We start from the raw sequence: 26940 nt of genomic DNA, 5'->3' as shown, positions 1-26940 counted from the left end.
TTTTACCTGATCCTGCATGTGGTCACAAAGTAAATTTGCATTGTCTGGCTTACTGTTGACCTGGTGCTGAAGGTATGGAGTAAGTGATTGCACGGAGGCAAATAACTGACTTCCAAGGTCATTTTCAGTAGATTTGTGCTTTGTTGGTCTGATTGTTTGGGTTGCCAGTAATTGCCCTGTTTGAGCAAGGGTGAAAAGGTAAAGTTTAAAAGATACGCCGTGATCAAGTTATCCATTTTAGCATAGAGCTGTCCTTTATTCTACCATTAATGCTTATTCTGGACCAATACTTTGTTTCTTTACAACAACCATGATGACTCCCTTTGCCTTCTGTTCCATAACATCTTTGACATTCTCATTCTCTGACTTATCCCTAACTTTCCCTTTTGTTTTACCTGACCACCCCCACCACCGCCCTTTTCAACAGCATAAAACCCACCACATTTCTACCTCTCCAGTTCTGAAGAAGAGTGGTATTAGACTTGAAAAGTTAATTGTTTCTCTCTCCACAGATGCTGCCAGACCTGATCAGTTTTCCCAGCAATTTCTGTTTGTATTTTAGCATAATAGAGCATGGGTCAAGTTTTAAGTTAGTATTGCCAAAGGACAAAAAACAATTGCAGCAGGCAAAGGAGCCTTTTTAAAAATTCAATTAATGGGATGTGGACGTCGCTGTCTAGGCCAGCATTTATTGCCCATCTCTAAATGCCCTTGAGAAGATAGTAGTGTGCTACCACCAACCCACCCACCCAGACCTCGGACCAACTCCCCTCCCCCGACCTCGCACCACCTCTCCCACCCACCCGCACCACCCCCCTCCACCTCGGACCAACTCCCCTCCCCCGACCTTGCACCAACTGCCCCCCCACCACCCTTCCCGCCTCGACCTTGGGCCACCCCCCAGCCCTTGGACCTCCGCCCAACCTCGGACCCCACCCTCCTCACCTCACCTCGGACCACACCCCCGACCTCCGAACACCCTCACCCCTCTCAGACCTGGACCTGAAGCCCCGCCCCCAAGCCTCAGACTCAGATACCACCGCCCAAACTCAGACTCTGACCCCCCAGCCTCTGGACCCCCTCGACCTCCCCCCATCTAATTGGGAGTCAGGTTAATTCAGAATTTTGGGATTTGTTATAGTAGGAAGAACTGTAATCTTATGTCTGAGTTTGAATTCTTTTTGTTAATAAATGTTTTAATTTAATTTTTAAGGTCACTAAAGGTGTTAGTGGGCTCACCATCTCTGAGTGCAGTGCACAAATCTTTTCTTAATAAACACAAATTGCAAAACCACTGTGATAGTGTGGTCAGGTTTCCCTGGTAGATTTGGTCTGCTTGGCACATATCACCTGCCACATCATAACAAAGTTGGGAGCTTTTTGCAGGATTTAAAAAATTCCTTGATCGGCTTGGGGAAAAATTTCACCCGTGTCGGGCGGGTTCGGCAGGAGCGGTCGGGAAGCTGACCGGGGGTGGGGGGTGTGAGTGGGGCAAATGTGACCCTTGCACATGCGCACAAGCATGCGCTTCATAATCTCTGAGGCACAGAGCTGCCTCAGGGAGATGAAGGGCTATGAAAAAGTAAAGAAAATAAAAATGAAATGAAACATGTCCCCTCAGGTCCCTGCTCATATGACAGAGTCACATGTTATTAATTAGGTTTTAAAATGTTTATTTTATTTTTATTTGCTTTAGGAAACCTCATCCTGTCTGTGGATGAGGTTTTCTAGAAAGTGCAAAGACCGCTTGGCCATTTCGCCTGCTCGGCAACTGTAAAGTTGGACGGGGCAGCAAAAAATTCGATTAATTGATCATTTAAGAGTCTTAAAATTGTCGGCGAATGTGCTGCCAACTCCGGCGTGCACCTGCCAAATGAAATATCACGCAACTGAGCACTGACGTTGGGACGCTCGCCTGACGTCAACGCGCGTCATTTTACGCTCAAGTGGGTCAGGCGCACGCCCACATGCCACGCTAAAAATTTTGCCCTTGGAGTTGGTGAAGCTTAAGGCTACAAGTACGAGAAGAATATTGAACTCAGGGGCTGGTGTTGAGGTAGCTTAAAGCGGTGAGACTGCAAATATGGCTTTATCCATAGCTAAGACTTTTCTGGAAGTAGATGATATAACTCTGATTAGTTACTTTTTGTAAACCAAGGTTAAATTGACTGAATTGGTGGATAAGTTGTAGTTAGGGTTAACTGTAGGGATGAGGAAAGCAGGCATAATTGAAGTAATAGCGCAGCATTTGAAATCGGAATGGATACCTGAAGCTAGCGAGTCAATTGAATTGGCTAAAATTCAGTTTCAAATGAAAAAACTTGAGTTGGAGGCAAAAGAAAAGGAACAGGAAAAAGAGAGAGCATTTCAAAGGGAAGTATAAGTGAGAAAACTTGATCTTCAGAGGGAGAAATTACACTGGAGGAAAGGGAAAAGGAAAGGGAGAGAGAATATCAGCTTAAAAAGCTGGAGGTTAAAAAAGAGATCTCAGATGCGGAGGAAGGTTCTAACGTGGAAGCAGCCACTTTCAATTTAAAACCCAGTGGGCAGTGGGGAGATGTTTAAATTTATGTAGGCTCTTCCGAAGTTTGTGGAAAGATGTAGAGGTGCTCTTTATTTCGTTTGAGAAGATAGCTAAGCAAATGAAATAGCCACAAGGAAGCTGGACATTGCTTTTACAGTCTAGGTTGGTAGGTAGTGTCAGGAAGATATACTAATTTTCATAATGTTATCTGGAATTTATCGTGAAGTAGAGTAATAGTGGGGTCTGTGTCTAAGTATGTGTGTGTTTCTGTGTGTGGGGGACTTAATTGAATTAGAGACAGCTGGATGAAAAGCTTTGATGTAAAAAGAGAAGCTAGGCTTGAAATGCTAAAGAAGTAAACAGCTGAAGTTGTAGAATGTGAGGTGCAAAAGAAAAATTTGCATTTTTGGATAAACTTGAGCAGTGAGGTTTCAAAGAGGTAGTAAGGTGTTACACCTAGCCAACAGAGGTTAACCCAAACAGTGTGTTTATTTTTCCCAAAGCTTATTGATAAAATTTGGTGCTATGAAAGATTTTTATTATTGGAAAGGCAAAGTCCAAAGCCATATTGAAACAACAGGATATACATTTAAAAAGCGAGAAACATGTATAAAGGAGATGAGGTTATGTATAAGGAAAGAAGGAATTCTAAGATCTAAAAGGGTGAAAAGCCTCCAGCCTCTATGTACCATACTACTGTCTGCAAGAACTGAAGTTTAGAAAACTCACTTTGAACACCCCTGTCCAGGGTATTGTGTGTTGCTTTGCCTGGGTCTGTTGAAATCTATTTTGTTTTTACTGTTGTCTTAACTAAGGTGTAACTATGAGTTAGATTAATTAGGGGAGCTTGGAGTTATCATAGTATTAATTTGTAGACCTATGTATGTGCTTAAAATTACCTTTTATTAATAAATGTTTAACTTAGTTTTGTAAAAACCCTCCAAGACTCGGTGGGCTTATTACTACAGAGTTCAAGGCACGCATCTCGAAATAAATATACAAATTACAAAACAGTTGCTGCTTAGCTCAAGCTAATCTGCTGTGCCATAACAGTAGAGCTCATGAGGTATATGCATCACTGTCACAACAGTTGTCGATGGATTATGAGGCAGTAAAAAAGACTATTTTGAGTGCATAGTTCCTGAGGCGTACAGGCAGAAATTTAGGACTATAAGGAAACAGCCTGGTCAGACTTATATTGAGTTTGAGAGGGTAAAGCAAAGTAATTTTGACCAGTGGGTACGGCATTAAAGATAGAGACAACATATGCAGCTCTTGGTGAAGTAATTCTTTTGGGAGAATTTAAAGGTTCAATTCCTTTGGTAGTGAGAACTCATGGGGAAGAACAGAGGGTTAAAACGGCAAGGATAGCTGATGATAATGAGTTAGTTCCTAGATCTAAACCTTTTTTTCAGGAAAGGAAGTGGGAGGTGAAAGGAAGGTAGTTAGTCAAAGAAGAGGAGCAGTTGGAAATTCTCAGGGAGTTTTTTTTCAGATCAAAAAGGAAGGTGCTGAGGGTACAGTGGCACTCAAAAACTGAGGTGTTTTCATTGTAATAAGGCGGGGCACACGAAGTCAGTGTGTTGGGGGCCACAGGGAAAACCCATTGCTGTAACTGGAACGCAGAAAAGTTCTGGAAATAAGAGTACTGTTGGTTCTAAGATCCAGGCACAGGAAAAGCTATTAGTTTGTGTACAGGGTGAAGCATGAAGGAATTAATGATAGGTAAAGAAGTGGGAAGGTGTTCACAATTTACCCAAGGGAGTGAAGGGTAGGTTACAGAAATGTTTTAAGATTTTGTATGTGAAGGAAAAGTCTTTCCATGTGTACAGGGTGGAGCAGGCAAAGATATTAAAATTTTAAGAGACACAGGGGCTAGTCAATCCTTAATGTTATGGGGTAGTGATATTTGTTGTCCAGAGGGAGTATTGCAGGAAAGTGGCAATAATTGGGATTCATGGAGGTGCTAAACCTATTCTACTGTGGAAGGTAAATTTATGAATTAAGTTGAAAATAGGTGAAGTGACAGTTGGAGTAGTGGAAAATTGCCCATTGCAGGGGTTTAATTTATTTTAGGTAATGATATAGCTAGGTCACAGGTTGCTGATGTCTACTTAGTCGAGCAGCCTGTGGCAGTACATTCAACAGAATTATTGTAGAAAGAGCATCCTGCATTGTTTCCAGATTGTGTAGTAACGAGATCACAATCTCACAGGTTGAAACAGGAAGAGGAGGAGTTTAAAAGGCAGGGAAAAGCTGCTGATATTCAATTAGCTGGATCTGTTTTTGAAAGATTGAACAGGTAATGTGAGTTAGCTAAACAACATTTAAAGATATCACAGCAGGTGATGAAGGCGAAGGCAGATATGAGAGCCAGAGCTCATAATTGTGTTACTGGGGAAAAAGTGTTAGTTCTGTTACCAGTTTGGGTGAACCATTAAAGGCAAGGTTTAGTGGGCCTTACAGGATTGAGAAGAAACTGAGTGAAGTAAATTATTTAATAAATACTCCAGATAGAAGAAAGAAGCAAAGGGTGTGTCATATAAATATGCTTAAAAGGTACTTTGACAGGGAAGATAACCAAAAGGAGGTATTAGTGGTAATAGGTAAAGTGAAAGAGGTAGAAATGAGAGATTCTGAAATTGATTTTCCTCTAATTAAATTGGATAATGAGGAGGTAGTTAAAAATTTACATGTAATATTGAGTTACCTTCCAGACAAGGGTCAAAGTGATTTGGAGAGGCTATTGCAGTCACACAAAGATATTTGTGGGAATAAGCTGGGAAGGACAAATTTAGCTACACATGATGTAGATGTGGGTAATTCAGTTTCAACGAGGCAACATCCTTATAGATTGAATCCAGCAAAATTATCACAAGTACAGAAAGGACTTGAATTCATGTTTCAGAATGATATCATTGAGTCCAGTTGCAGTAACTGGAGTTTACCTATTGTGACGGTACCAAAGTCGGATGGGACACAAAGACTGTGTGTGAAATATCAAAAAGTTAACGCAGTGACAAAAGCAAATTCATATCCTATTCCATGTTTGGAAGATTGCATTGAGAAAGTGGGGCAATCAAAGTTTATCACAAAGATTGACTTGCTGAAAGGTATTGGAAGTACCGTTATGGGTGAGAGCAAAAAAGATATCGGCTTTTGTGATGCTTGATGGGCTATATCAGTTTAAAGTCATACCATTTGGTATGAAGAATGCACCAGCAACATTTCAAAGGCTGACAAGCAAAGTAATTGCAGGACAGAGTAATTGTGCTGTTTATATTGATGACTTGGTAGTTTCAGTCAAACATGGGAGGAGCATTTACAACGTCTAAAAGAACTGTTTGATCGACTGCAAGAAGCTAATTTGATGGTGAATTTGTTATGAGTGAATTTGCAAAAGCATAACTTACATATCTAGGTCATACCATTGGACATGGTAAGGTCACTCCTAGAGATGTGAAAGTAAAGACCGTTGTGAATTTTCCTGTGCCTACAACAAAATGTAAGTTTTGAGATTTCTGGGCATGAGTGGATTTTACCGGAAATTTGAACCAAATTTTAGCAGTGTGGTTGCTCCATTGACAGAACTATTAAAAAATAACAAGTTTCAATGGACACAGAAGTGCCAGAATGCATCTGACAGTTTGAAAACGGTATTGGCTACGGCACCAGTTTTGGCAATACCTAATTAGGTCAAGCAGTTTAAGTTGGCAGCTGACATAAGTGATGTAGGTACTGGTGCTGTATTGTTACAAGATGGAGAAACTGGAATTGAGAAGTCGATAGGATATTTTTCATGAAAGCGAAGTGTACATTAGAAAAGATATTCAACCATCGAAAAGGAGACTCTGGGTCTGGTGTTAGCATTGTAGCACTGAGGTTTATATTGCAAGCAATTTGTCAGAAACAATTGCTTATACAGACCACAATCCTTTAAAATTTCTCGATGAATTTCAAGGCCGAAGTGCAAGACTGTTCAGATGGAGTTTACTACTGCAAGAGTTTAATTTACAAATTAAACATGTGGCTGGACGAGAAAATCTAATTGTCGATGCGTTATCAAAAGTTTAGGGCAGAATTTTCCCGTTGGCGATTTGGGGGCGGGGCCCACTTGCCGACGGGAAAATGATGCAGGATGACGTCGGGAGGAACCCCCGACGTCATCCCGGTCCATTTAAATATTGAGGAAGGCGGGCGGACAGCAAAATCGGCTGTCCGTCTGCCGACCAGTCAATGGCCAATTAAGGCCATTGACAGGATAATTAAGATAATTAAAGACCCTGCCTGTCCAACCTGCTGGCAGGCAGGCCAGGAGCCCCAGCGGACTTCTGATAATACATGAAACCTCATTCACTGGCGGGATGAGGTTTCATGTCCATTTTTAAAAACTGTAATAAAGTTTATGTGCTTCTTATTAACATGTCCCATCTCGTGCGACATTGTCACATGAGGGGGACATGTTAATAGTTTTTATATTTTTATATTTTTCAAGTGTTTATGCTGTCAGTAATCTCCATGAAACAGCACTTAGTCTCAGGGAGATGTACGCTCTTAAGAGCGCATGCGCGAAAGAGCGCACTTTGACAGATGGGGAATCCCTCCCCCCCAGCACAGGAAGCGCATAGCGCTTCCCGTTGGGCAGGCTGCTGGGCGGGCCTTAATATACTGATTTAATTGAATTAGAGTCAGATAGACTGCAAGATTGAACTAATCAAAATGGGTAGGTGTACAACAGGCATTTGAAATGCTAATGTATGAGATAGGGTGCGAATGAAATTTGTATTTTAAGGCAAGTGGAGAGGTGCTGGGTTTTCAAACGGATGGTAGGATGTTTATAATTAACAAAATAAATAAGGCAGGTTAATACATTGATTTTTCCCAAAAGTACTGACCATAAGGACAACATGAAAGATTTTATATTATGGGAAAAGTAAATTTCCAAAGACATGGAGAACAATGGGATTTTACACATTAAAGAGAGAGAAACATAAGTAAATAAGGATGGAAGGCCACATGAGTGTGGCTGTGTAATATCTTGAAAGGTATACCATGAAAGGCAGCCTTGGGCAAAAGCCTCTAGCCATTTTCGCAGATGTCTGCTGTGTCCAGTAACTAAAGTTGTGTTAAAAGCCTTTGGAATTCCATTGTCACGTGGGTGCTGTGGTAACCTTGCTGGATTGCTTATTTAAATTTAAAATCTATTTTGGACTGTTACCTTAAAACGGGAGTATAGTTTGGAATCAGGTTAATTAAGAATTTTGGGATTTGTTATAGTATTAAGTAACTGTAATCTTATGTCTGTGTTTGAATTCTTTTCTTTTGTTAATAAATGTTTTAATTTTTAAAATCATTAAATGTGTTAGAGGGCTCATTACTTCTGAACTCAGTGCACAAATCCTCTCGTAATAAATACAAATTGCAAAACTGTTGTGATGGTGTGGCCAAGTTTCCCTGATGGATTTAGTCTGCCTGGCGCATATCACCTACCACATCATAACAGACAATAAATGCCAAGCTTGGTAGTGATGTCTATCTCTCCAAGAATTAATTTTAAAAAACAATTAGATCACAGAAAAAAAACCTTACCCTTCAATTTACCTTTTGTATGCTCAGATAGAAACCTGGCTTTAACACACTTAATTGATGCAGTTTGTTTTGGTGGACTCAAATGATTTTGTCTTTCATCAGAACCAAGACATTCTTTCTTCAATGGGCTGATTTTACCATATCCTGAACTCTTGACAGATGCATAGCTTCCACCAAAGGGCTTCTTGTTTTTAAGTCTAGGGCTTTTGGTCTTAGCTGAAATCTGTATATTGATAACAAAATGTAGCATGATATTATCTTAAGAATGGAGAAAATGCATAAATGCCCACAAGTGGAAATGAAGCATCATTAGAATATATTCATCTAGTCAACTGAAATACAATTTTACATCTACAAACTAATCTATTATCCAGCAAATCTGGCAAGAATTAACACTAAATCAATCTTTAGACTGAACTATCCCAAATACAAAACAATGTTTTTTAAAAAGTTGCCTGCACCTGAGCAAGCAAAGGAGATCTTATTGCTTTCTGTATAATAAAAAGGGCTGAATTTTAATGTGCAGGAATGTCTGGGTTTGGGAACGTGTGTAGGGGGCTAAAACTGGGGAAATGGTGGCATTGGGAAGCTACAATGCGTCGACTTCCACATTTAACTGCAGTGTGTTAGGCTGCATGTGAGCAACTCCCTCCGGGAGAGGAGTGTTGTCAATTTCAGTATGTTAATCGCTCAATTACAGAGATATTAACATGCACTTGAAATTAGCTGTGGGTCCATGAGTTTGCTAAGCTCTCTGGAACTCACAAGTCAAAGCAACGCAAAAACACAGTGGCAACTGAGGGGCCTGAAAATATAACAGGGAAATATGTCACCAAGTACTGAAACTTCACAGCTGAGTTCTTGTGTTAATGGTTGTACTAGAGATCACTTTACACACTTTGGACATTACTTTGACAGCTTTGGAGGTTTGTACGCCTGATTTCAAACTTTGGAGCTTGGATCTATCAAGTTGACATGGGTGTTGCTTGCGCTGTGTTAATTCGGACCTCAGACGAGCAGCAGGAGCAACACCAGGAATAGCGATAGTCTGCCCTGCACAGGCCTGCAGTTCCATAGGAGACAGGGGATCAGCCATGTTTTAAGTGGGCATCCATTGTTTCTGAGCAGCCAGCTGGTAAGTCTACTTTGAAGTGCGCAGAAATCAGGCCATCAATTTAGTCATAGAGTCACAAAGGTCTACAGCACAGAAAAAGGCCCATCGGCCCATTGAGTCTATGCCAGTCAAACAAGTACCTAACTATTCTAAGATAAAAGCAAAAAACTGCGGATGCTGGAAATCCAAAACAAAAATAAAAATATCTGGAAAAACTCAGCAGGTCTGGCAGCATCTGTGGAGAGGAACACAGTTAACGTTTCGAGTCCTTATGACTCTTCAACAGAACTAAGTAAAAATAGAAGAGAGGTGAAATATAAGCTGGTTTAAGGGGGGTGGGATAAGTAGAGCTGGATAGAGGGCCAGTGATAGGTGGAGATAGCCAAAAGATGTCATAGACAAAAGGACAAAGAGGTGTTGAAGGTGGTGATATTATCTAAGGAATGTGCTAATAAAGGGTAGAAAGCAGGACAAGCAAGGTACAGATAGCCCTAGTGGGGGTGGGTGGGGTGAAGGAATCGAAAAAGGCTAAAAGGTAGAGATAAAACAATGGATGGAAATACATTTAAAAATAATGGAAATAGGTGGGAAAAGAAAAATCTATATAAATTATTGAAAAAAAAGGGGGGGATCGGAAAGGGGGTGGGGATGGAGGAGAGAGTTCATGATCTAAAATGGTTGAACTCAATATTCAGTCCAGAAGGCTGTAAAGTGCCTAGCCAGAAGATGAGGTGCTGTTCCTCCAGTTTGCGTTGAGCTTCACTGGAACAATGCAGCAGGCCAAGGACGGACATGTGGGCATGAGAGCAGGGTGGAGTGTTGAAATGGCAAGCGACAGGGAGGTCTGGGACATGCTTGCGGACAGACCGAAGGTGTTCCGCAAAGCGGTCACCCAGTCTGCGTTTGGTCTCTCCAATGTAGAGGAAACCGCATTGGGAGCAACGAATGCAGTAGACTAAATTGAGGGAAGTGCAAGTGAAATGCTGCTTCACTTGAAAAGAACGTTTGGGCCCTTGGACGATGAGGAGAGGGGAAGTAAAGGGGCAGGTGTTGCACCTTCTGCGGTCACATGGGAAGGTGCCGTGGGAGGGGGTTGAGGTGTAGGGGGTGATGGAGGAGTGGACCAGGGTGTCCCAAAGGGAATGATCCCTGCGGAATGCTGCCGGGGGGGTGAAGGGAAGATGTGTTTGGTGGTGGCATCATGCTGGAGTTGGCAGAAATCGCGGAGGATGATCCTTTGAATGCAGAGGCTGGTGGGGTGATAGGTAAGGACAAGGGGGACCCTATCATGTTTCTGGGAGGGAGAGGAAGTTGTGAGGACGGATGCGCGGGAGATGGGTCGAACACGGTTGAGGGCCCTGTCAACAACCACTGTGGGTGGAAAACCTCAGAAGAAGGAAGACATGTCAGAGGAACTGTTTTTGAAAGTGGCATCATCAGAACAGATGCGACGGAGGCGAAGGAACTGAGAGAATGGGATGGAGTCCTTACAGGAAGCGGGGTGTGAGGAGCTGTAGTCGAGGTAGCTGTGGGAGTCGGTAGGCTTGTAATGGATATTGGTGGACAGTCTATCACCAGAAATTGAGACAGAGAAGTCAAGGAAGGGAAGGGAAGTGTCAGAGATGGACCATGTGAAAATGATGGTGGAAATTGGAAGCAAAATTAATAAATTTTTCCAGGTCCAGACGAGAGCATGAAGCATCACCGAAGTAATCATCGATGTACCGGAGAAAGTTGTGGGAGGGGGCCGGAGTAGGACTGAAACAAGGAATGTTCCACATACCCCATAAAGAGACAGGCATAGCTGGGGCCCATGCGGGTACCCATAGCCACACCTTTTATTTGGAGGAAGTGAGAGGAGTTAAAGGAGAAATTGTTCAGTGTGAGAACAAGTTCAGCCAGATGGAGGAGAGTAGTGGTGGATGGGGATTGTTCAGGCCTCTGTTCGAGGAAGAAGCGGAGAGCCATCAGACCATCCCAGTGGGGGATGGAGGTGTAGAGGGATTGGACGTTCATGGTGAAGAGGAGGCGGTTGGGGCCAGGGAACTGGAAATTGTTGATATGATGTAGGGTGTCAGAGGAATCACAGATGTAAGTGGGAAGGAACTGGACAAGGGGAGAGAGAATGGAGTCAAGAAAGCAAGAAATGAGTTCCGTGGGGCAGGAACAGGCTGACACGATCGGTCTGCCGGGACAGTCCTGTTTGTAGATTTTGGGTAGGAGGTAGAAGCGGGCTGTCCGAGGTTTGGAGACTATCAGGTTGCTAACTATCATAATCCTAACCATTCTAATCCTAACCATTCTAATCCTAACCATTCTAATCCTATTTTCTAGCACTAGGCCCATAGCCTTGTATGCCATGGCATCGCAAGTGCACATCCAAATACTTCTTAAATGTTATGAGGGTTTCTGCCTCTACCACCCTTTCAGGCAGTGAGTTCCAGATTCCCACCACCATCTGGGTAAAAAAAATCTTCCTCACATCCCCTTTCAACCTCCTGCCCCTTACCTTCAATCTATGCCCCCTGGTTATTGATCCCTCCACCAAGGGGAAAAGTTCCTTCCTGTCTGCCCTATCTATTAGTTGGCCCCTCATAATTTTATACACCTCAATCAAGTCCCCCACCCCCCTCAATCTCCTCTGCTGCAGGGAAAATAACCCCAGTCTATCCAATCTCTCCTCATAACTAAAACTCTCCAGCCCAGGCAACATCCTGGCCAACCTCCTCTGCGCTCTCTCTAGTGCAATCACATCTTTCCCATAATGCGGATTATTGCCCATCCCTAAATATTGCACACACCTACATAAACATCTTTTTGTAGTTGCATACCAGCTGCACATGGATGGAGTGGAAGCCTTTGAGGTTGATAATATTACTGAGTGATCTGGGGGTGCCTTAATTGCCATATGTATGCAGTCAGTGATATCCTGGGTCTATGAAAAAGCCAGATGGAGCTCCAAAGCATCATTGACTGGCATCACTGGAATCAAAGTTTACAAAATTCCCTGCCCTGACAAAAAGCCGTCCCTTCACATGTATGCATCTGTTTCATGGAGATATTAATGTGTATAATGTTATTGGAAATTATTTTAAAATTGGGCTTGTAGTAGGGTCTGTGCCTGTGTGGCTTAATTGGATTAAAGCATGCACTGTGTGGCCAGCACACCTGGTAGTATATCACATTTATTTTTGTTGCTGCTCTGAATTGTCCACTTTACTGATGATCGCCAAGGTACAGCATCTACATCTAAATGGACAGGACTTGCAGCATCTCTCAGATTCTGAAGTGGACTCTCTACTGCTGTCCCTGTCCGCACCATCAGCTCTTGCTCACTTGTGATGAACGAGTCATAGGTGGAACCCAACTATCTACCATACCGGTGCCACCAAGCACGAGTATTTGAGCTGGTGTATGGTCTGACTAAGTCTTTTGACAGTGCACCCTCAGAGCAGGTACTTTCCTTTGAGGTGTCCATGACTTCCTAGACCTTCAAGACGCTTGAAGGTCCTGTGACATCAATCAGAACTGTCAAACCAATAATGATCATTATGCACATGATCATATTTAACTTGCTGTTGATATCAAGTCAAAATGACTTGTGGTTGGCTGATATTCAAGTCTGTCACTGGTAGCTGGCAGGCTCCCATCATCGACAGCCAAGCATGCTGAGACTCCACTGATGTCCAGCACCAACTCCTCTGCAGCTGATGGCAGAGAGATGGCTGGAGTGTCACCTTTGGTTCTTTGCTTATCTCTCTCAAATTCTGTGGTCTCTCCTGACGGAGGGGAGGAAGAGACATATGAGTGTGAGAAATAGCACTACTGAACACATGAATAGGGAGCATTTATTGAGGGTGACTATGAGTGAGGGGCATGAATGACATTGCATAAAGATAAGGGTGAGTGTCAATGGTGGACGGACAGATGGGGTGTTAGGAAGTAGAGAGAGAGGACTGGACATACCTGTAAGTTAAGTTGTTGTGAGGGATGAAGTGTTGGAGCAGGCTTGAGAAGGCAAAGTGAGCAGATTGGGATGATAGGAACATAAGGATTTGGGTGAATGCGCCACTGTACTCTTCTTTCCTACCCTGCTGAGATTATCAAAACACTTTCAGCATTGAAACCACCAGTGTGACACCACACTTCCTCCACTAACCTGACGGGAAAACTCCTACTACACCCTTCTTTATTTACCTTCTTTTTCTGTCAGTAGGAAGGTTATTTCTTGCAGGCTCTTCCAGACCCCAGCATTACATCCAGGAAGGCATTACTAAGATGGGGCACAGCCTTCGAATATCTAGACACCATGCTGCAAATTCATTTTTCTCCCAGCTTCATCAAATTACATATTTGGGGTGGCCTTTTAAATATTGGAGTTCAAATCAGTTTCTTTAACTGCACTCATACTAGATGGATGGAAAAACTGGATATCATATTGTAATACATGGGTAGATTAAAAAGCCACTGACAGACATGTTGCACTTACTTCCGGGTTTCCTCAAGTCATTGGACCCTTCCACTCTACTCCCAGCATCGCAATCCCACCCTTCCAACCTTTCCATATGTGTCAGGAGCTTACAAATGGGATCTTGTTTTCACTCTTGTACTTAATGTTGACATCAAATCAATAACACTGACTTTGCTACTCTAGTGCTTTTCTTCATAGTGATCATTCTTATGGTGTCTGAGTAAAACTTGAAACTTGCTGTTAATTAGCTCTGAACTTTGAGGAGTTTGCTGCTGTGGGCCCAGGCCCATTGGAACCAATTAATTTTTCTTGGGCATTTTACAGCTAGCAGGGAGTAAAGCAATGCACAACAACTTGCATGCACATGACGACTTTATTTTAGTAAAAAAACCAAAGACACTTAAAACTTATATTCCACCTATCTGTGGCTTGATTCAAACTCAGCTGCAGCAGTAAATGGAAAATATTTTACCCCACTGTATGACCCATCTCCTCAGTCAAATGAGCAATTCATGAACAATTTACTGATCTATAAAATGTTATCAATGTAAGATCTGTACACTCAATAACAATTCCTGCTGAGGGTTTGCTGAATAGTTAAGAGGAGCAGGCTACGCAGCTCTTTGGACCTGCTCCACCATAATTAGATAATGTTGAGCTTTATCTCAACTCCATTTCTGCCCTTTGGTCCATAATCCCGTTGAAACCCTTACCTACCAAAAATTTCTCTCAATCTTGAAAGCTCTAAATGTCCTAGCATCTGCAAACTTTCATGGGAAAGAGTTCCAAATGTATACCTATCCTTTGTTAGAATACTCCTTTTAAAGAATTCGAGTTCATTGCTTACTAAACCTAACATCTCAAACAAGACACATATCACTCTTGAGGCAGTATTTTATTCAGTGCCACTGCCTGCATCAAACAGATTGCTACGAAGCATTTGTCCTTCTCACCCTATGATGGGACAAAGCATGTCTACATTCAAAATAATCGCAGAAGACAGACACTGTCTCAGAGATTTTGCAAACTTTTAACACTCAAAAATACTTAATGCATAATTATGAATACAGAAACTTTTTTTGTAGTCTTATGGTTAACTTCCCATTATTGCAATTTTTACAGGTTCATTAGATGATTGGAAGATGGATAAGGGGTTACAAATTACAACTCAAGGTAATACTAGCTGGTAAATATTGTAGTGCATTGTGCGGTACCTTTCTCTGATACTGGCATGAAGGTAAAGTAACTAAATTCTATCAAAATCAATTATTATCTGCCTCTGGAGAACTTGTCCTGTCTTATTCTGCAGCACTGTCACCTGGTGAACATAAACACTTATCCAAAGGGACATGTCATACTAATAAAAAGAAAATAAATTAATACAAATTACTTCAAAGCACAGTATGTTACTGAGAGTACCTTGAAACATCCAGTTCCTAAAATGGATCCTAATTAAATACCTGTACAGCACATAAATTAATCACATGTACCTGATCATCTCGGTGAGGAACAGTTAGTGAAGCAGAAGCTGTGAGATGATGTTTGGTTGCAGAATCATATTTAACTTCATTAATTAAGGCTTCCACATGATCATCACAAATGCTACCCATGCGGTTCTTGTTTTCCTTGGATGATCTTTCAGGTAATTCTTTGTTTGTGTTTTGTCTTCTAGATAAATGATTGGAGTCAAGCTGTGACTCAGAAGGAACAGCACTGTTGGAGTCCTTAGCCATCAGTTTTCTGAATATTTCTGCTGCTTCACTGCCCTGCTGTGCATTTGCACTGCAGAAGGGGGATGAAGAAGAAAATATCAATATTTAATTTGTGCAATTTGGAAACAAATGCCAAATGAAATTTAAGTAACACAAGTTGCCACGAATCTCTTACATCAAAAACCAATAAAAGCATTACTGGCTACATAGTCTCTTTTCATAGAAATATTTCAATTCCATCAAGTCTATTTATGATTTAAAAAATTGAAAATCGGAAATAAAGGGTGGAATTTCCCCAAATTTTCACTATATGCAGTAGCGGGCAGGTAAAACAATGTTTTACCCACCAGCCGCAATGGGGGGTTTTCACGCCGTATCGTTCTGAATTCGCCTCATAATTTATGCACTCCCGGGAAACATACTGATTCCATGGCAGGTGGACTCTCATTCACCTGCCTGCCATCACCCCGCCACTGCATCATGCCGGGCGCCATGTTTAAAGTCCAGCCACAAGCACACATCTCAGTGCTTCCAGAGCACCACTGCTGCTTGGAAGACATGGCCCTGAATCTGAAGGAGACCGCAGCCCCCATGTTTAGCAATGCATCTCTCAAGCGGCTTTTGGATGCCTTGGAGGCCCGCAGGATATCCTTTACCCACCCCCCCCTCCCCTTTGGCCGCAGGATAGGCAGCAACAGCGCTAACCCGACTTGGGAAGCGGCGGTAGGGGTGGACAGTGCCAACACCTTGCAAAAGAAGATAGCCACCCAGTGCGGCAAGAGGATGAATGACCTCCTCCGTTCCGCCGGGGTAAGTCACTCATCTTATCACTCAACTCACACACTCACAAACCCAGCACACATCCACAGGGCCCGCACTCACTGCCGGTTCAAGGGACATCACCATTCACTCTCTCACACTCACCGTCATTGTCCTCATCCCATCCATGGGACCACTCAACTCCCACACAGGCCAGGCATACTTGTCATCTGGCCTGGCAGGTGTCCTGCTTACACTTTCTCCATCTCTATCCATGCAGGACAAGCTGGCACACAAGAGAGGTCGCAGATTGGTGGCGGAATGCCTGAAATCAAGGTCCTCATGGACTTTGAAAACAGAGCCATCCAGCTGGCAGGCGAGGATCTGGACCAGTCCTGTGCTGACAGTGAGGTCAGTGCTGTTCTACCAAGTGAGGATCCAGCAGTACATTCATCAGACAACCATGCCGTGAGTAATGTGGCCTCTTTCACAGGCCACTGCCGTGCACTAATTATCTCTCCGTGCTTTCACAGGCACATCTGCCAAACAGCCAACAGAATACATGACCCAGGATCTCCAATCGAGCCCTGAAGAAACCTCTGAAGAGAAATCTGGAGGCACCCTCCCTGAAGTCCAGTCACACCGCTCACCCACACCCTGCACCAGCACAGAGACACACACCTCGGTGGGACGCAGCTTTAGATTAGCTCCGGGATCACAATTTGGTGAGCACATTGTTCTGTTTGATCCACTACAGGTGGCGATAGGAACTTCCCAGGTGTCCGGCACTCAGAGGACTGCTGGAGGTCAGAACGTTGCTGAGTCCAAGTCTGATGATGAGCCTCTGGACTCGATCATATCACAGTTCCTAGAGCTGCAAAGGCAAGCTCGGGAACATCAGGAAGGAATGTCTGCTGCACTCCTCAGATTGCAAGGCACGATGGAGGAGTCCTTCTACCTTCAGGCTGAGGTGATAGCGCCGGCATGCCATCGAGGTCAACACTGGTAGGATGGCGGCCGCCAGGGAGGTCTTGTTGCAGGACTTTGTCATAGTTGGCCTCCAACACTGTGTACGCGAGAAGGATGCCAGGCAGTTTGATCTCACTCCAGCTACCCCTGCTCCTCAAGGAATCAGCCGGTGGCCCCTGGGCACCCACAGAGAGGCGGATCCGCAGGTGCACACTCTGGGCCTATGCATCGAGGTGACTCTGAGTGTGTCCGGCCCATCCGATTTCCCTCTTCCTGTGACCGCAACAGCTCTAACTCCACAGGCCGAAGAGGGTGCCACTGCCACACAGCAGGGCCCTGAAAGCGGGCCGGGGCACTCCAAGTCTCGGCGCTCCAGAGGATGCCCGCCAAGATCATCACAGAGAGGGCATCACAGTCAGCAGGATGCCTCCACCTCTGCTGTGGATGTCCAGGAAGCACCAAGACTTAGCGGCAGGGTTAGGATAGTTAAGGAGAATTAATTGCACAGCCTGGGCACGGGTGTTAATCAGTTGTACATACTGTTCACTAACATCAATAAACTATTCACTATTGTCAAGAATGTCTCCCTGCCTATGGCTCCTCGTTCTAATGAGCCATGTTCTTGTGCAGAAAGTATTCACATCTGAGTGACAAGACAGAGGCAGATGTCTCAGTCCAGGGCCTCTTCCCTGTGCTCTGTGCAGCCTTCAGCCTCACACTCCCTGGAGGCATTACTGATGCCTGTGCCTTGGCGGTGCTCGACACTGCTGCCAAATGTAGTGGACCGGCACCACAGAGTTCTCTCGTTCTCTCAGCACCTTTATGGAGGTGGCCCCCATCTCTTCAGCATCTGTGACCACTCTTGCTGTGCTCCAGCTCCGGAGGGCTCAGGTGCCGAAGGTGGACAAAGCATCATATGCTTCTAAAGTTTCATGGTTGCGTCTCTATGATATGTCCATGATCATGGAGTGCAAGCGAGCTGCCCTTGGCCAAACCGAAGTCAGGCATTCTCAGAGGCTGAGAGAAGATTTATGGAATGTCCTCACTGCATGTCGTCATCATCCTCCTGCAATCGAGCAACTATCAGGGCCTCCACTGCGTCTCCCTGACATGAACCCGGGCACAGAGGGTATTTGCGCTGCCATAAGCCAGACTGGAATCAAACATTCACAAATGTGAGGAACTATGGGGTCACCTCACTGCATGTCGTCATCATTTTCCACAAATCTAGCAGCTATGAGGGCCTCCTGAGCACGCCTGCCTCGCCTAGCCAGTGCGAGGGCCTCATCTTCGTCATTGTCGCCTCTGAGGACCTCCTCAGCTTCATCCCCGTTAGCGTCCTCCTCATCGGAAGAAACATGCAGCTCCTTCATCTCCCCCTCAGCCAGCTACTCTTCCCATTGGAGCTCCAGGTTGTAAATGGCGCAGCGGACAATGACGCGTGACACCCTCTGTGGACTGTATTGCAGGGCTCCACCAGACCAGTCCAGGCACTGGAAAAAAATCTTCAGCATCCCGATGGTCTGCTCCACCAAGTTGCAAGCTGCAGCATGAGCCTCATTATACTACCACTTTGCTGCAGTCTGAGGCTGCCGCCTGGATATCCTCAGCCACGGCCTCTGCAGGTAGCCCTTGTCCCCGAGGAGCCATCCCTGCAGCTTCTGTGGACCCTGGAAGACTGCAGGGATCTGTGACTGACTGAGGATGTAGGCGTCGTGCACAGTCCCTGGAAACCGTGCGCAGACCTGCAGGATGCGTTTCTGATTGTCGCACACCAGCTGCATATTCAATGAATTGAAGCCCTTGTGGTTGATGTAGTCCACCATGTGTTGCGATGGAGATCTGAGTGCCACATGAATGTAGTCAATCGCACCCTGCACCTGTGGGAAACGCAAGACCTGGGTGAATCCAATCACTCTTGCATGTCCTGGTCCTGGGCAAAATGCACAAAGTTGTGCACCCTCGTGAAGATGGTATCTGTGACCTCATAGATGCATTTGTGGGTGGAGGCTTGAGCGATCCCAGAGGTCACCTGTGGAGCCCTGAAAGGACCCACTGGCATAGAAATTCAGTGCTGCGGTCACTTTCACAGCCACTGGCAATGGATGCCCTCCATGTCCCCGTGGCACCAAATGCTGCAGTAAATGGCAGATGTGAACGACCAATTCCCTAGACATGCACTGTCTTCGACGACACTGGTTTTCGGCCATCTGCAGGAATAAAGGTGGCATCTATAGACCCTGGGTGTCACAAGGCACTGAGCAGCAACAGCTCGCTATGGCTTTTGGGCGGCTTGTGCAAGAGCTCTAGCCGCCCCTTCTTCCTTAGGTTGCTCCTGCCTCTGCGCAGCCAGGAAACTCAGTTGCACTCTCCTCCGTCTTCTTCGCGCTCTGTAGACCATCAGGCTCCATGATCCTGATGTACTCCTCCTGCAGGATGAAAGAGAGAGACACGCAGTTAGCATGGGTGTACGAAGAACCTGTCCTGGTTAAGTGTGAAGGCCCCTTCACATTTCTCAGAGTGCTGGCCACCACTTGGATGGCCAGAGTTTAGTGCGCTGCACGGCTGCCCTGTTAGCATGAACCATGGGGGGGGGGGGAGGCTGGTCCAAACCGGATGCTGATATTGCAAGAGGCTGTGAGCACCTCTAGTAGTGACTGCTACATGGACAGCTTTAACAAGGAGATTGTACAACGTGTGCAGTCCAATTGCTCTGCAGTCCACTAAAGTGCTCATGAATTTGCAGTCTGTGCTGGGTGGTGGTGGTGGGTGGGTGGGTGGCAGGACGGGACGGGCCGGGGGGCCAGGGGGGAGCTCTGCAGAACTTGGTGGCACTTTGATGCCTATGTGTAGCTTGAGTGGACAGATAAGTGAGGAGCCCGACCCCAATCATATCAACGTGGCTGCGCCTGAGCTGTCTCAGTTGCAGAGGAATGGTCACTTTCCACAGGTTTCCCGAATGGTGGCCACTTCCCTCGCCCACCCGGCCTCCCCACCCCGAATGCTTGTGCGCTATATACAACGGCAGGGCTACCCTTGCCCACCACCACCCTCCCCCCACCACCAGTCACCTCAATGGCAAGGCTGCACTTGCCCCCCACTTCCCCACACCCTCAAAAGTTGCCTCAGAAGCAAGGCTTCACTTGCCCCGATCACACCCCACCCCGCCAACAGTCGGACAGGGTGACACTTAATCCCGACGCCCCTCACCCCCCGGCGCCCCTGAAGCCTGCAAGGCAACAGTCAACCCAGGCGAGCTCTGCAGAACGTTGCTGTGCACTCACCTCCAGTTTACCCAAAGTGCAGGCCGTCAAATACACGTTGCCTCTGTGCTGTTGTGAAATACGTTGGCATGCTTTCCCGCCGACATGGGCGGACGATCCAGCGGGGGGTGCAAGAGCCTGGCGGGCCTGATAATGATATGCTGATGTATTACAATGAGGTTCCCAACGACCAATGGCAGGAAACACGGCCCGCTGTTGGTGGGATGAGCGGACAATCGGGACCTGCCTTCCCGCCGTCGTGAAACCGATCGCGCCATATTGTTTGCTCACGCCACCTATCATGCCCATTGCCAGCGGGCACAGAAAATTCCACCCAAAGTAGAAAATGCTGAAAATATGTATTAGGTCTATTAGCATTTGAAAAAGACACTGTACTACTGTAGCACACGCCTTACTACAAAGAGGTAGATAAACCTGTCCCAATGATAATGGGTACTTCACAATTGAAGCATTGTACTCAAGATTATGTAAGAAATTGAACACTATATTTAAAAAAAAGTGTAGAATGTATGGAAAAAATTGCCAGGAGATAGTACCAGTAAATTCAAAAGGAAATATCAGATATTTGACAGAGAAAGAAATTGAGGGGTATGATAAATAGCTGTCCTGGATGGACCTTTGGGATTAATTAAATTGAACATAATGGTTTCTTCTAGTAATATCCTTTCCAAGGCTGATAAATCAAATTGGATCATTCAAGTCAACGGTGAAGCTAGCTTGTTATCAACAAGCATCCAGATCTTTCGGAACCTATGAGTCAGAGCCTCTGCAGAAGGGTCACGCTGACTACCATTAAAACGTTTTACATTCTGATGTAACATTTCCACAGAGCAAGACATATATTAAAGATATCACCTTTTTTGCATTTAACATTGTCCAACTGACCTTTAAAAAAAACTTGCATTACCTTACTAAGTCATATCCTCTTGGAACAAGAGCTTCCCCTTTAATAGGTTTCATTAGTTCTTCCACAGTAAGCAAATCTGAAAAATAAAGTGCAGATTGACAATCTTTGATCATTCAGGAATAGGAGAAACCACCATGTTTAATTGTAGATGTAGCACTTGCTGAGACATTCTAGCAGTGTGTCCTAATTGCTTCTCCTCTTTCAATTTCTAATCCATTTCAGATATTAATATATTTTTAAGAAAAAAAACTTGCATTTATATAGCATATTTAACCTGCTTAGAAAATCACAAAACAACTCCGAGCCAATTAATTACTTCTGAAGTACAGTTACAGCGTATGTATTAGTCAACAAGACAATTAAATTGCAAGGCTTGCAGCAGCAAATGAGGTGAAAAACCAACTAATCTGCTTTAGGGTGTTGTTTGATGGACAAATGTCGCAAGGATACTGAGTGAACTCCAAGTGCTTTTTTAAAAAGTGGCATGGAATCTTTTACCCCCACCCGAGGAGCCAACTTCAAAAGCTCATCGAAATAACAATGCAGTACTATTTTCAGTACCACATGGAAGTGTCAGCCTACATTGTCTTACATCAATTCTTTGAGTGGAGCCTGAACTCTTAATCATGTGGCTCAGTGATGAGAGCACTACCACGTGAGCCAAACCGGCACTCAACGTACTTTAAAATATTAAGGGTCCCAATGAAAGTTAAATAACTTTAACTACCATTCTATTAGTACCCTGTCCCAATTACACAAAGTGTACTGAAAATTTACAGTTAATTTAAAAAGCACTCAAACTAAAAGCAAGTTTATAAATCAGCATGGTAAATTGAACACTAGCCATGGCCAAGTTAATATACTGGGCTCTTGAGGAGCAATATATTTGCATTCCGCTAGCTCTGTGTGGTGTTCTCCATCCCTTCTAGTTGAAGGAAGTAGCAGCAGATAACCACAATGCAGATTTGGTTATTGGCAGAAAAGTCTTCAATGACATAATGTGACGACCTTTGACCTGGAAGCAGTACCAACAGGCAGGCAGTGAAGAAAGAAGCCATGTGGCTGGCAGACACAAAGGAGAATACAATTAGAGAAGCTGAAGGTCGAAGATAATCAGTACACAGATGCAGACACAAAGAGAAAGCAGACAGAGACAGAAAGAGGAACACAGAGAATGCTTGCGAGGAGAAGCAAATCAGGAAATGGTCGCTTTTCTGTTTAGCAGAAAAGGAGACAGGAACTCTTGGAGGTACTGTGCAAGCTGGCTGAAAACATTTTAAACCTGGAAAGCTGTATGAATAGCTCAGATACACCAAAGAGCTGCGTGTTTTCCCAGAAGTAGCCAAGCTGTGAGCCAAAATGTTATTGGTTGCTTGGTTGAAAAGGAACTCTGGAAAGCTACACCATCAGGACTGTCAACACCATGGAGAAAGAGAGCTCATAGAAGTGTGCCTTGCTGATGACAATCATACCCATGAAACTTGACGGTAAAGACTGTTGTCAGATAGGACTCCTGACCTACCCTGCGTGAACGAAGAACAGCATTTTTCGGAACCGATTAGCTATGCAGTGCCGCATTTGGGTGGTGTTACGACTGGACGAGGAGGGACAAACTGGCTCCCCTTTATTCAGCCTCGTCGGTTGGTCGCAACAAAGAATTAAAAAAATTTTTTTACCCATAGATGCCTTTTCCAATCCAAATATATTTACTTTTTAATAAGGTGCCTATCAAACTAGGTTCAAATCCCACACTGAAGCTGGTGGCACTTGAATTCAAGTAATAATGTGGAATTGAAAAGCTAGTCTCAGTAATAGAACCATAGAAAAGTTACGGCACAGAAAGAGGCCATTCAGACCATCATGTCTTTGCTGGCTGAAAAAGAATAAAAAACTAGTTGCCCATTCTAATCCATCTGGTTTCATTTCTTTATTGTGACTTTGCAGCGGTTTGATACAGCTGAGTAGCTTGCTAGGCCATTTAAGACTCAACCACATTGATATGGGTCTGGAGTCACATGTAGTTAAGGGCGACAGACTTATTTCCCAGATGGAAACCACATGGGTTTTTACAACATCATTAGACTTTGAATTCCAGATTTTTATTCAAATCAAATTCGAACCCTGGGTCCCTAGAGCATTACCCTGGGTCTCTGGATTACTAGTCCAGCGACAATGCCACTAGACCATCACCTCCCCCTAATCTTTTCCTTAGCTAGAGTATTGGGCTTTGATATCTGTGTTAGGAAATAGAGACAGTTTAAGTAAGTTATATTGGTATTTGTGAGTGTTAGGAATGAGTTTTAGCTTTAAAGTTTAAGTTTGATTTGCATTTCTGTATCTGTGAGTTAAGAAATGTCAAATTGAGTTTTAGTTTCACTTTAAGAAGGTGCTTGCATTTCTTATAGGAGTTTACGACTTAATAAGTTAAGCAAACACAAGGGTGGAAGGATTGGACTGTTGCCTAGCTACAGGGGGCCAGAGAGGCAGGTTGGTCCCACAGATCCACTGAAAAGCTAAATAAACAGCAGTTTGTTTTGGAAGCTGTTGGAATTCAGCTGGTTTGGAAGACAGGTGCCAAACAGAAGCCACCTAGAAGGGGCAGATAGCCAGCTCCAAGCTAAAGTTGGTTGAACGTAGCTGTCGGGAGAGACTGGAGCAAAGGGGACAGATAGCCAGTCCAAAGCTAAAGAAAACCCCCCAAAATCCAGGGGAGTGGAAGAAGGGAAAGTCCAAAGAAAACCTTCTAGTAAAAGGAAGGACAGGAACCTGGAAAGGGTCCTGTTAAGTGAAGTTAAGAGTGAGGAGAAAGAAAGGCTCCAAGCTTGAGATTTAAAGAGACAAAAGCTGCAGAAAGCAGATTTAAAGCGACAACAGCTTGCAAGAGGCAAGAAGGTCCAAAGAGACAACTGAAGGTCTGTAACTCTTTGCTATGGGCATGTGAAGCAGTGGTACTGTTGACAGCTGAGCTGGTGAGAGAGAGTGCATGGAAGACAGCTTGAATGCATGTCGTGACCCAGGGAAGAGGAACATCAGAAGGAGAGTTCAAAACCCTAGAGGTGAACCCTTGGGGAAGGCATCTGAGATAAAGTATGACTTGGGAGAAGATTCCAAGGTGAGTTCTTGGAGAGTGGAGGTTGGAAACCCTTGTGTAAAGGACGAAGTTCAGCGAGACTGGTTGAGTCATGGTGGAACAAGCATCTGGGGGAGTTGAAGAGAGATCCACAGCATCTGGATGAGGTGGCATTTGTCACTTAGTTTCAGAGTGTGATGTGTCTGACCACAGGGTGCCATAGATTTGCATGGACTGTGTACTTACTGTGAACACTAAAGTATAAGATAGCTTTTGTAACTTGTATTATTCTTACAAATCTGTGTATATCTGTAAAAGCATAGTTATGGGTGAGGGATTATTGTAATACAGTTCATTTTTTCTTGTTGAGTAAATGTTTTATTCTTTTGTTAAAAGTTCATAAGCTGACTCCTGTGCCTCTGTTCAGTAGCTACTCTCCATATATCTAAACAAACAAATTAAAAGTTACGATCTATCAAGCTGGGTTCCACTCTGGGATCAGGCTTGTCCAGGGGTAACCTCAATGGGGATTGTAACAATCTGTACGTTACCTTTGAAACATCTCTCTCCTCACACTTCCTTTCAGAGTGGGGTTCTTGTTTGCTTTTTTCACCTTCGCCTCACATTTTAAAGTAGTTTACAGTCTCATTTTTTTTAAAGTACCAAATTTCAAGTCAGTTGTAAGTTCTTTGAACAATCATTTTTTAAAAATAGAGGCATTTTTGTGACAGTAGGGACTGCTGGGATTGCTTGTGGTTATGCAGGATGTATCTTTGTTGTATCAGCTATTTACAGTGAACTTTACCCTTTTATTTGAAGTATTGTTTGCCTGTTAATTCATGTTTAACTTGTTGAATTGCATTCATTTTAATGTACGAATTGCAAAAAGTAAAATTTTGGTGTTAATTTTTTCATTTGGGGGCGATTCAGTAAATTTGATAATTTTGCTTTACGGTTTCCCATGGAGATCATATTGGAGGCAATACAGTGAGGCAGTGGCATAGTAGTACTAAGGGGGGGATGGCATAATGGAGGGCGGTGGCAACGTAGTATTGTCACTGGGCTAGTATTCCAGAGACCCAGGGTAATGCTCTGGGGATCCGGGTTTGAATGCCGCCACGGCGGATGGTGGAACTTGAATTCAATAAAAATCTGGAATTAAAAGTCTAATGATGACCATGAAACCATTGTCGGTTGTTGTAAAAACCCACCTGGCTCACTGATGTCCGTTAGAGAAGGAAATTGGTTGTCCTTCCTTGGTCTGGTCTACATATGACTCCAGACCCACAGCAATGTGGTTGACTCTTAAATGCCCTCTGAACAATAAGCAATAAATACTGGCCCAGCCAGCGATGCCCACATCCCATGAATGAATGAAAAAAAGGTTCATTGGATTGGCCCGTGATGTGAGGGGTGTCCTATGATGAGAAGCTGAGTAAACTGGGTCTATATTCTATGACATTTAAAAGAATGAAAAATTCAAGATTATGAAGAGGCTTGACAGGGTAGATACTGAGAGCTGGGGAATTTAGAACAAGGGGGCACAGTTTCAGGATAAGGGGCCAATAATTTATGACTGAGATGAGGAGAAATTTCTTCACTAAAAGCGATGAATCTTTTGAAGGTTTGCCATAGAACTGTGTATGCACCATCACTGAATATATTCAAGGTTGAGATAGGCCTCTCAGGAAATCAAGGGAATGGGAGCGGGCAGGAGAGTGGAGTTGAAGCCCAAGACCATCCATGATTATACTGAGTGGCAGGTAGGCTCAATGAGACATATGGTCTTCTCCTACTCCTATTTCTTATGTTCTTAACCATTGGGGTCCAGATATCATTCTAGTAAACCTACGCTGTACTCCTTTTGTGACCAATATACTGTTCTTAAGGTGTGATGCAAAGAACTGCACACAGTTCTCCAGGTGTGGTCTAACTAGGGCTTTGTAAAGCTGAAACGTGACTTTTACCTCCTCCAGATAGAAAGTCCAACATCCCATTTGGCTTTTTGATTAGCTTCTGTACCTGTTCATGACATTTTAATGATCTATGTACCTGAACCTCCAAGTCTCTTTGGACATTCACTGTTTCTATCCTTTCCCAATCAGAAAGTATCCTGCCCTATCCTTTTTAGGTCCAGAGTGAATGATTTCACATTTTCTTATTTTGCAATCCATTTGCCACAGTTTTGTCCATTCATATAATCTATCAATATTGCTTTGTAACTGTATGCTCCCACATACACTGATCACAATACCACCTCTATTTGGGTTATCTACAAATTTCGATATGTGGCTTTCTAAGCTATTTATCTAAGTCGCTAACAAACGCTGAATAGTTGAGGCCTCAAAATAGATCTTTGGGGACACTATTAATCACATTAAGGGGAGGCGGTGGCATAGTGGTATTGTCATTGGACTAGCGTTCCAGAGACCCAGGTAATGCTCTGGGAACCCGGGTTCAAATCCCACCATGGCAAATTTGAATTCATTAAAAATCTGGAATTAAAAGTCCGATGATGACCACAAAACTATTATCAGTTGT

General features: G+C 44.0%; 1 protein-coding gene across 7 annotated transcripts in view; it reads right to left on the bottom strand.

The window, feature by feature from the left end:
* Positions 1-26940, bottom strand: part of cep162 (centrosomal protein 162) — a 148658-nt gene that overhangs the window by 84252 nt on the left and 37466 nt on the right. For 4 of the 7 annotated variants that reach the window (XM_078542478.1, XM_078542481.1, XM_078542479.1 and 1 more), the window contains 4 exons: positions 21330-21405; positions 15189-15480; positions 8114-8336; positions 7-176 (listed from right to left, as the gene is read on the bottom strand). In XM_078542478.1, coding sequence (XP_078398604.1) covers positions 7-176; positions 8114-8336; positions 15189-15480; positions 21330-21405 — 761 coding nt within the window. The remainder of the gene's footprint in view (positions 1-6; positions 177-8113; positions 8337-15188; positions 15481-21329; positions 21406-26940) is intronic. The other 3 variants (XM_078542482.1, XM_078542480.1, XM_078542483.1) reach the window with 1 other exon arrangement.

This window comes from Cetorhinus maximus, chromosome 5 (genome assembly GCF_964194155.1).
Source record: "Cetorhinus maximus chromosome 5, sCetMax3.hap1.1, whole genome shotgun sequence".
Lineage (NCBI taxonomy): Eukaryota > Metazoa > Chordata > Chondrichthyes > Lamniformes > Cetorhinidae > Cetorhinus > Cetorhinus maximus.
This window is presented reverse-complemented; position numbering and strand designations above follow the sequence as displayed.